The sequence below is a fragment of the Alosa alosa genome, chromosome 24 (genome assembly GCF_017589495.1).
Source record: "Alosa alosa isolate M-15738 ecotype Scorff River chromosome 24, AALO_Geno_1.1, whole genome shotgun sequence".
Classification (NCBI taxonomy): Eukaryota; Metazoa; Chordata; class Actinopteri; order Clupeiformes; family Clupeidae; genus Alosa; species Alosa alosa.
Window position 1 is genome coordinate 1,026,472 of NC_063212.1, and position 9,868 is coordinate 1,036,339.

The 9,868-nt window shown below is 42.8% G+C and overlaps 1 protein-coding gene across 1 annotated transcript in view; it reads left to right on the forward strand.

Moving 5' to 3' along the window:
• The window catches only part of tec (tec protein tyrosine kinase), a 13,676-nt gene extending 4,709 nt beyond the window's left edge, over nt 1-8,967 (forward strand). The window contains exons 7-19 of the mRNA XM_048235907.1: nt 781-983; nt 1,233-1,298; nt 1,401-1,455; nt 1,590-1,669; nt 1,876-2,009; nt 2,232-2,306; nt 3,263-3,434; nt 3,703-3,813; nt 5,276-5,381; nt 5,619-5,683; nt 6,068-6,186; nt 6,393-6,550; nt 8,135-8,967. Coding sequence (XP_048091864.1) covers nt 781-983; nt 1,233-1,298; nt 1,401-1,455; nt 1,590-1,669; nt 1,876-2,009; nt 2,232-2,306; nt 3,263-3,434; nt 3,703-3,813; nt 5,276-5,381; nt 5,619-5,683; nt 6,068-6,186; nt 6,393-6,550; nt 8,135-8,248 — 1,458 coding nt within the window. The 3' untranslated portion in view covers nt 8,249-8,967. The remainder of the gene's footprint in view (nt 1-780; nt 984-1,232; nt 1,299-1,400; nt 1,456-1,589; nt 1,670-1,875; nt 2,010-2,231; nt 2,307-3,262; nt 3,435-3,702; nt 3,814-5,275; nt 5,382-5,618; nt 5,684-6,067; nt 6,187-6,392; nt 6,551-8,134) is intronic.
• Nucleotides 8,968-9,868: the final 901 nt, after the last annotated feature.

Below are 9,868 nucleotides of genomic sequence, written 5' to 3' on the forward strand. Positions count from 1 at the left end.
AACTTATATCTGTTAATAATAGGGTCATATTCTTGTCACTTTACTTACAGCTGACAAATAACACCAATATTGGATAGCTGTTTGTAATTGTGTGCTGTACGGAGATGTATGAATTATTATAACTTTATTACATATACTTATAGCTGTAGATATATAGGACTACAGTAGAAGTCAGAACTCTTTATGCATCACTATACGCGTTTAGTAAAGCAAAGTAGTTATGATGCATCATAAAACTGACAAGTGAGAAGGCAGATCTTGACATATTTATAATGCATTATTCAGATTAAAATTATAATCATTCATAATTAGCTGTCATAATGCATCATGAAGTTGGTTATGACGACTTGTGAATACATATCGATGGTAATAATGAGCATTACAATGCTTTATAGACACCTTATAAAACACTATAGATACTAAAAATGGCAGCCAACACTCTCAATTGTTGCTAGACACGGCTCTAAACAAAATACACCCCAATAATTGTGAAGGCATCAATCAGCAGCCATGAGCGATATGGACAAACAGCAACCACTAAGATACTAAACAAAATCCAATACAGTACAGAAAGGTGGTTTTGCAATGTAAAAAACTCAAGGACTTCAATAACCTTGTGATAACCAATAAGAATGTGAATTTGAGAGAGAGAAAGAGAGAGAAAAAAAGACAAAGAGAGGAAGAGAAAGGAACATAACAAAACACCTCAAGAAACACACAAACACACACACACACACACATTTAAAGAGTGTGAATACTCATGGCTGAAATTGTTTCCAGTCCTCCAATGAGGTCCGTCGTCCACCCCCTCCACCTCCGCCTGAGGACGAAGAGCAGGAGGAGGAGTCCAAAGAGGAAGTGGTCATCGCCATGTACGACTTCAGGGGCCCAGAGAGCCATGACCTCCCACTTATTTGTGGTGAGGAGTACACCATCTTGGAGAAGTGTGATGTCAACTGGTATAGGGCGCGTAACAAATATGGGTATGTGTGTGTTTGGGATTGTGTGCGCGTGTGTGTGTGTGTTTATGTATGTGTGTGTGTGTGACCATATACATATTTGATTGTTCTCATGTAATTACCATGTTGTGGGGTGGAAGTATACTGAAAGTGTGTTAGCATGATAATAATGATTTGTTGTACTGATATGTGCACATACTGTGTGTGTGTGTGTGTGTGTGTGTGTGTGTGTGTGTGTATTTGTGTGATTTTGTGTGTATTTGTATCTTTCAGAGAAGAAGGATACATCCCTAGTAACTATGTGACAGAGAAGACATCAGACAACCTTGACCGGTTCCTGTAAGATCACTGGCCTGTTCATCTAAACTCATACACCTCTTATAAGCAGGGCAGTGAAGGCTGCAAAGATGTGTGATGTGTATGTCTGTTTGTGTCCATTAGATGGTTCTGCAAGAATATAAACCGTGCCAAGGCTGAGGAGCAGCTCAAAAATGAGGTGTGTGTGTGTGTGTGTGTGTGTGTGTGTGTGTGTGTGTGTGTGAGAGAGAGAGAAAGGTCTATCAGCATACAGCCTGCCCATTTCCATTGTGTGTGTGTACTGATAGTGTGCCATGCTCTGAGCTCCTTTAGGATAAGGAGGGAGGCTTCATGGTCAGAGACTCTAGTAGTCCAGGAGCATACACTGTGTCTTTATATACAAGGTCATCAGGGTGGGTAAAACACACACACACACACACACACACACACACACACACACACACACACACACACACACACACAGCATACATTCACATATTGTCAGATATACAATATCATGTGTTGTTCTATACGTTTGTGTGTTTAAAATTGTGTGTGTGTGTGTGTGTGTGTGTGTGTGTGTGTGTGTGTGTGTGTGTGTGTGTGTGTGAGACTGTAGGGATGGCCTGGCTGTTGTGAGGCATTACTACATCAAGGAGACGCCAGGCACACCTACGCAGTTCTACCTGGCTGAGAGGCACCTGTTTGACACCATCCCTGAACTCATTGAGTATCATAAACACAATGCTGCAGGTACTGATACACACTTCAAAGTACACACAAAATGAGTACACACAAAATGAGTGATTGTATTTTGTTTTGTAGGTGCACTTCCATCAATACATACTGAATACAGTTTTGGCTTGAGATTGTTTTTAGCTGTAATGTGCCATGTGTGTGTGTGTGTGTGTGTGTGTGTGTGTGTGTGTGTGTGTGTGTGTGTGTGTGTGCGTTTGTGTGTGCTTTTCTCCTCAGGACTGGTTGCCAGGTTACGTTATCCTGTTGGAAATCAAGGAAGAAACGCTCCAACCACAGCAGGATTCAGCTACGGTTAGCACACACACACACACACACTCACACATACAACACGGAAGACTTGCCTTCCAACATCTACCAGCAGTCTCCAATCCTGTGCTTTGGCCCATCTTCCTGTATAGCTTGTGTCTTCCCAATGGCCGCTATTCTGTCCCTCTTGGACAAACAAAATTCTACTGTCCCTGTCATTTGCCAGTAGAGTTAGGCTTAACTATCAAACACATGTATGATTTTAAGACCTATGATTTAAGTCTTCATTGACTGAGGCTCTGTGGAGTTGAAAGAACATCACAAGTGGCTCCAACAGTGGCTTCATTTAATGCGCTTAGCATCCACGGTCCATAGCTCTCTCCAGCTCTCTTAGCATCCATGGTCCATAGCTCTCTCCAGCTCTCTTCCTCTTCTATGACGCCAGTTCATCTATTGTCTTTGTTTCAGCTGTGGGACATCTAGCTTGCTCTTGTTCTCCAAACAAAGCTGGTTGGTATCTGCCTCTTCTCCTGCTGACTTACCCTATGCGTTCCAAGTGATCAAGTGATCTTGATGACTGAATCCTTGGGCTGTGACAGAGTCATTTCCAGACTGATCTTAGCACATGTGTGTCTTATCTGATATTGTGATTGCTTTCTTCTGAAATGGCATTGAGGTTGTTCAAACATTGTTCTCAGGTGGTCTTAAGATTGTTCTCCAGTTGTTCTGAAATGGCATTGAAGTTGTTCTAACATTGTTCTCAGGTGGTCTTGAGATTGTTCTCCACTTGTTCTGAAATGGCATTGAGGTTGTTCTAAAGTTGTTATGATGCCATGTTGACATTGTCCTCCAACTGTTGTAACACTGAGGTTGTGACATTCTAAAATGGCACTTAGGTTAATCTAAAGTTTATGTCATTTAGCAGAAAGTTGTTTCTAAGGTTGTGTTGACGTTGTTCTCCAGATGCTGGTAGGTTGTAATGGTTGTGCTTGTGGCTGTAGATAAGTGGGAGATTAACCCGGCGGAGCTGACCTTCATGAAGGAGCTGGGCAGTGGGCAGTACGGAGTGGTGCGACTGGGCAAGTGGAGAGCGCAGCACAAAGTGGCCATCAAGGCCATCAGGGAGGGAGCCATGTCTGAGGACGACTTCATCGAGGAGGCCAAGGTCATGATGTGAGTAGATGTGCACACACACACACACACACACACACACACACACTCACACACACACACACACACACACACACACACACACACACACACACACACACACACACACACACACACACTTACATACACATACACACACACACACACACACACACACACACACACACACACACAAACCATCTTGTGTCCCTTCTGCTCAGCTTGTAACAGATTTTATTTCATTTAATTAATGTAAATGTGTGTGTGTGTGTGTGTGTGTGTGTGTCTGTAGGAGACTCTCCCATCCCAAGCTGGTCCAGCTGTATGGAGTATGTACACAGCAGAGGCCCATCTACATTGTAACAGAGTTCATGGAGCTAGGCTGCCTACTCAACTTTCTCAGGTGTGTGTGTGTGTGTGTGTGTGTGTGTGTGTGTGTATTTAGTTATATCTACTTATAGAGCTTTTTAACTGATGTGACTTAAATGCAGTTGTGACAACCAGTCATGGTTTTGGAGATGCAAGCACTGCATTTGAAGGGTTGAAGTTTGTAGATAGACAGATATATACTTTATTCATCCCGACATTTTAGGCATCCAGTAGCTTACATAACCATAACACAACAAACACACATATATCTCACATATGTAAAAATCACTCACAGAAATGTAAAGATTTAAGTTATTACCGGTGGTGATTGTAAAGTGATTACCGGTACAAAGGTCTGGTATAGACTGATGCATTGACCATGATAAGGTGCTATCACTGCTATGGTAGAGTGTGTGCAAGGGTGGTAATGCAAAAGTGAACAGTGCAGAGATTGAACAGTGCAATAACTTTACATGTTAATAAATATTAACTATGACTATGAAAATATAAGAATAAACAATAGAATTGCTTAACAAACAAGTAAAATAATATACCTTAAGAACAATATATATCAGGGAATAAGTTATAAGGTGTGGATTGTATGACCACAGTCCAGATTGTAGGAGGGCTAATATAGCCTATAAGACAGTCAGGAGCAGAGCAGACAAAGTGATATGATGGTAGGGGCTGAGAGAGACAGGCTCATGCTGAAAAGTCCATTTCTCCCCTCCCCTTTTGTGTGGAGTTGAAGAGTTGGATGGCCCTGGGACCAGTCCACCTGTCTGGTGAGCATGGCAGTGACAGAGGAGCATGTTCAGTGGCAGACTGCTGTTTATTGAGTGTGCTGTGTGGTGGTCCATTTCTCTGCAGTCGTTAATCTGTGTTATGTGGGGCAGCCGTGGCCTACTGGTTAGCTCTTCGAAATATTAACCGGAGGGTTGCCGGTTCGAACCCCGACTAGTAGGCACAGCTGAAGTGCCCTTGAGCAAGGCACCTAACCCCTCACTGCTCCCCGAGCGCCGCTGTTGTTGCAGGCAGCTCACTGCGCTGGGATTAGTGTGTGCTTCACCTCACTGTGTGTACACTGTGTGCTGAGTGTGTTTCACTAATTCACGGATTGGGAAAAATGCAGAGACCAAATTTCCCTCACGGGATCAAAAGAGTATTTATACTTATACTATACTTACTTATATCTGTACATGCATGCATGCATTGGTAGTATGGTTGACATGTACAGTATGTTAGTTGTAATTGCCATGTTTTGCCTGTTTAGACAAAGGTGACATGCTGTTTGCGTTGTATGTGTGGGTTAGGATAATATGTACTGTGTTATCTTTTCATATGCGGCATGTATAGGCTACATAAGATACATATGTTATGCATTATACATAAAAAAGTATAAACATTCTATATATAGATGTATGTACAGTACATTGTGTATAGATTACGCATTTAATTCTTAGAAAATCAGCATACTCACACCGATTTTTCATCAGGCAGCGGCGAGGCAGCTTCAGCTTCGAGGACCTCCTCAGTATCAGTCTAGATGTGGCGCAAGGCATGGCCCACCTAGAGGCCAACGGATTCATCCACAGAGACCTAGTGAGTGTGTGTGTGTGTGTGTGTGTGTGTGTGTGTGTGTATGTGAGTGAGCAATGTTTGACCAACCACTTCCTTTCTCACATTCTTCTGTTAATTTCTTTTTTCTACCTCTCCTTCCTCATTCTCTTAATCTCTCCTCCTCCATCTCTCTCTCTCCTCTCTCTCTCTCTGTCTCTCTCTCTCTCTCTCTCTCTCTCTCTCTCTCTCTCTCTCTCTGTCTCCTCTCTCTCTCTCTAGGCGGCCAGAAACTGTTTAGTGAATGAGTCGTTTGTAGTGAAGGTGTCCGATTTTGGTATGGCAAGGTATGGTGTCCTAACAGATACATCACTTGAGTACCTTTAAAGCCATCTGCAAAAGAATATTGGTTCAAAGTGTCAGCAGACTTCACTAACCAGCACACAGTATTCACACCTCCCATATTTGCTAATGCTTACAATGTGGTGAAATGAAAGGCTACAACGAATAGTTGAAGTGAATGGACACACACACACAAACACACACACACACACACACACACACACACACACACACACACACAAACACACACACCCTAACCCACTCTACCTACCTTATCAGCTTGTTGGTCCAGCTCACAGTAAAACGCTCTCTACTGGAATATAATCCAGATAGCTGGCCCGTTTTAATATGTGCAAGCAATGAATGTGTGTGTGTGTGTGTGTTTGTAGATACGTTCTTGATGATCAGTACACCAGCTCCATGGGTTCTAAGTTCCCTGTCAAGTGGTCTCCCCCAGAGGTTTTCAACTTCTGCAAGTACAGCAGCAAGTCTGATGTCTGGTCCTACGGTGAGTTCTCACACACACACACACACACACACACACACACACACATACATTCACCCTTCCATCTCACCCTCTCCCTCCATCCACCAGTCTCATCCCTCCATTTCCACTCATTTATTTGCCAATCTGGCCGTTGATTTAGTGACATATCAATTGATATTTTCTCAACTAATTTGTGTTTTGTGTGTGTGTGTGTGTGTGTGTTTTAGGTGTGTTGATGTGGGAGGTGTTCACAGAGGGGAAGATGCCCTTTGAGCAAAATCAGAACCACGAGGTCGTTCTCATGGTGACCAAAGGTCATCGCCTATACCGACCCAAGATGGCCACACCCCCCATTTATGAGGTCATGGAGCAGTGTTGGAAGGAGGTGAGAGTAGCACCAGAGTGAGCTGAAGGCAGGCGTCTGCCTGGGCATGGCCTCTGCTCCACTTTTACATCTTTATTGGAGCCAGTCAGTGCAGCTTGTTATTCCACTTTTTTTTTACCAGATCTACTTCATAGGTGTCCCATTCAAAATTCAGAATTATCACCCGGAGAGAAGAAATACTTTTTTCTGATTGGCTGGCGGGGTGGCTTTTAATTCTGAATAACGGGACATCTATGAAGTTTAATCGCCCATATCGTTTAATCGTTCCATATCAATGCTTATGAATGGTAACTATAAAAACCATAGTAGGACAACGGTTGAGCCTGGAGGCAGGCTTGCAACAATGGAATCAACAGTAAACAAGCTAACTGTCCATGCTATCGCTGTTATAGGGCCAATGAAAGTTGTAAAAGAAGCTGAACTAGTGAGCTTCTTTTTGAACGGAACCGCGTGTTTCCTTTGCTTTACAGTGGCAACCGGGTGATAAGCGGGATAACAGCCTTCGAGGTGTGTCCAGTTATACGGAATTAATGGACTCGGGCGGAGGCAACTCCGCTGCGCGTCGGGGAGTTCTTTGCCCCTCGCCCTCCTCCATTAATTCCGTATAACAGGACACCTCGGCGGCCGTTATCCCTTACTTAATAGCCACCACACCAGCCAATTAGAACAGAGTATTTTTTCTCTCTGGGTGATAATTGATGTTTACTTACAACCCTATCTCAATTGAATCAAATAAAATGACATTTTACACTGTAAAAAGCAAATATAAATGGAATGTGATCATTTGCACATCTCGCAAACCCATATTTAGTTGCAAAAAGGACATAGACAACATATGAAATGTGCAACAAAAGGCTGGAAAAGCTGTGTAATGTTAAAGAAAACACAAGGAGGAACATGACTGAGTCTCTCAGGAGTAAAGATGCAGAGGTATTCATGACTGTGATGGGGAAATAATGCAACAATATAAGAATAGTACTCCTCAATGTGAAATTGCAAATCATTTGGGGATTTCATAATATACAGTACATAAACATTTAAAATAAAATAAAAACTCACAAACAAAGGACGAGGTTGAAAAACTATTTTGGATGGCTGTGATCTTTGGGGCCTCAGATGACACTGCATTAAAAGCAGACTTGTTTTTGTAAACATTGTTGTATAAGGTCAGGAACACTCCCGATAACCATTGTCTATGAACACAGTCTGATGCTCCATCCACAAATGCTGGTTAAAATTCTACTCTACTATATTTAGATATGACACAGAATTGCTGTCATCTTACCTGAGCCCAAGCTCATTTAAGATGGACTGAGGTAAAGAAGAAAACTGTCCTGTAGTTTTAGGTCATTTAGGTCGTTTTAGGTCAGATTCTTTTTGGAAATCATGGACTTTGCATCCTCTAGTGTGCGTGCATGTGTGTGCGTGTGCGCGCGTCGTGTGTGTGTGTGTGTGTGTGTGTGTGTGTGTGTGTGTGTGCGTGTGCATGTGTGTGTGTGTGACGTCTGTTAATGTCCTGTTTTGCATGTACAGTGTCCTTACTGATAAACTCATGCAAATGTATGTTGTTGTGTGCCCTCCTAGCAACCAGAGGAACGTCCACCCTTCTCAGATATCTGCGTATTGATCACTGAGGCGCTGGAGACCGACGCCCCATCAACCCGATCACCCAATGGCTACCCGGGGAACTCCACATGAAGCGGGTCCCACCTCTCTCACAGCACACTGATTGGACAGCATCAAAGGATTCTTGTCTGACCAATGAGAGTCTCGAGAAGTCCTACCGGACTGAAAACAGCTTTCTTCTGAGTGTGACACTGGACAGAGAAACTGACTGAAGCAACTCTTCCAGGACCCAAACACACACACACACAAACACACAGCAGATTCTTCTTTGTCATGCTATGTCATTCTTCAGCTTTTCACAATTCACCGTAATGTGTGAGTGTGCTTGCTGTAGCCAGGGAAAGCTTCAGTTAAAGGAACACAGCGACTTTCTGGGACTTTAGCTCATTCACTGTATTCCCCAGAGTTCGATAAGTCAATGGCTGTGTCTCATTTGACATTGTTATTTGTACACATTGTAACTATACAAATCACAGCATGTAAATAGGAAAATGTTGGAGTTCTTTAGTCACTATTGGGAGGTGTAGGCTAATGGAGGCACCTGTGCTAAGCTAGCCTTGCGGTGGGTGCATCAGACCGAGTAACTACACGCACGGATATGAGAAGGGTATGTATCGACTTATCTAACTCTGGAGAATACGGTGAATAAGCTTAAGTCCTAAAGAGTCGGCATGTTCCTTTAACTGGAAAGGGACTTGACCTAAAACCCTTTGGGCCCTATCATGACATTCTAAAGTGCATCTTCACTCATCAAAAGTCTATTCAAATTTAGTAGGATGTCCAGTTCACATTGGGAGGGGTTTCGTTATCAAACGTGGAGCGCATGGCGCAACAAAGTGTTCCTAGGTTTTTAATCAGTCATATGGGTGTGTTTGGGGCGTAACATCATTTAAACCAATGAGAATGACATCTGTCATTCCTTTAAAGCTTGAAATGTCAAATAAATGCATCGGTATTTTGGCATTCAATGGCGCATTTGAAGGAGGCTGCTTGCAAGACCGTATGGAATAGTCATTCTTAAACCATGCTTTACTAAAACCTAGCATAGCCTTCATGCATTTGCACTCGTCTATTATTTGAACTCATTGGCAAAGTGAAACTAACTTCACCAAGGTGTCAGTCAACGAAGACAGTTATATGCAGTTACTTTCACTATTGACTGACAATGGGTTACCATCGAAAGCATAGGCTGAAAAACACTTACCCTAATATTGCTCAAATGACTGAATAAAACAACATTTATCCTGCAGAGGAGTTGCTTATATCTTGTGACAGTGCGTCTTTAGCTGTGCTCCATACGTGTCTCTCGCCTCTCCCCTAATCACTTTTAACCGTCATTACCAATTTGCACATGACGGTGAATAACTACTCATCATGAGATGTATAGTATTTCGTAATATCTTTATTCTAATTATGTTTCCCATTGTAATCGTGCAATTTGTAATGCTTTGCATGGGCGATGCGCTGGTGTCGCGTTCATGAATGATAGAAGGATGGTGCGTGGTCTGTCAATATGACTGTTGACATGCGCTCTTAAAATAGCATATGAACAACTCGCCATTGACTTCTGACCAGGTTTAGGTGGTGTATGATAGCGATTTTTAGACAACGCGCCAGGCCCCTCCCTAGGTTGTTAATTGCCACACCCCTGGGCGCAATGTTTAAAAAATAAACGTGCAAAATAAACTTTGC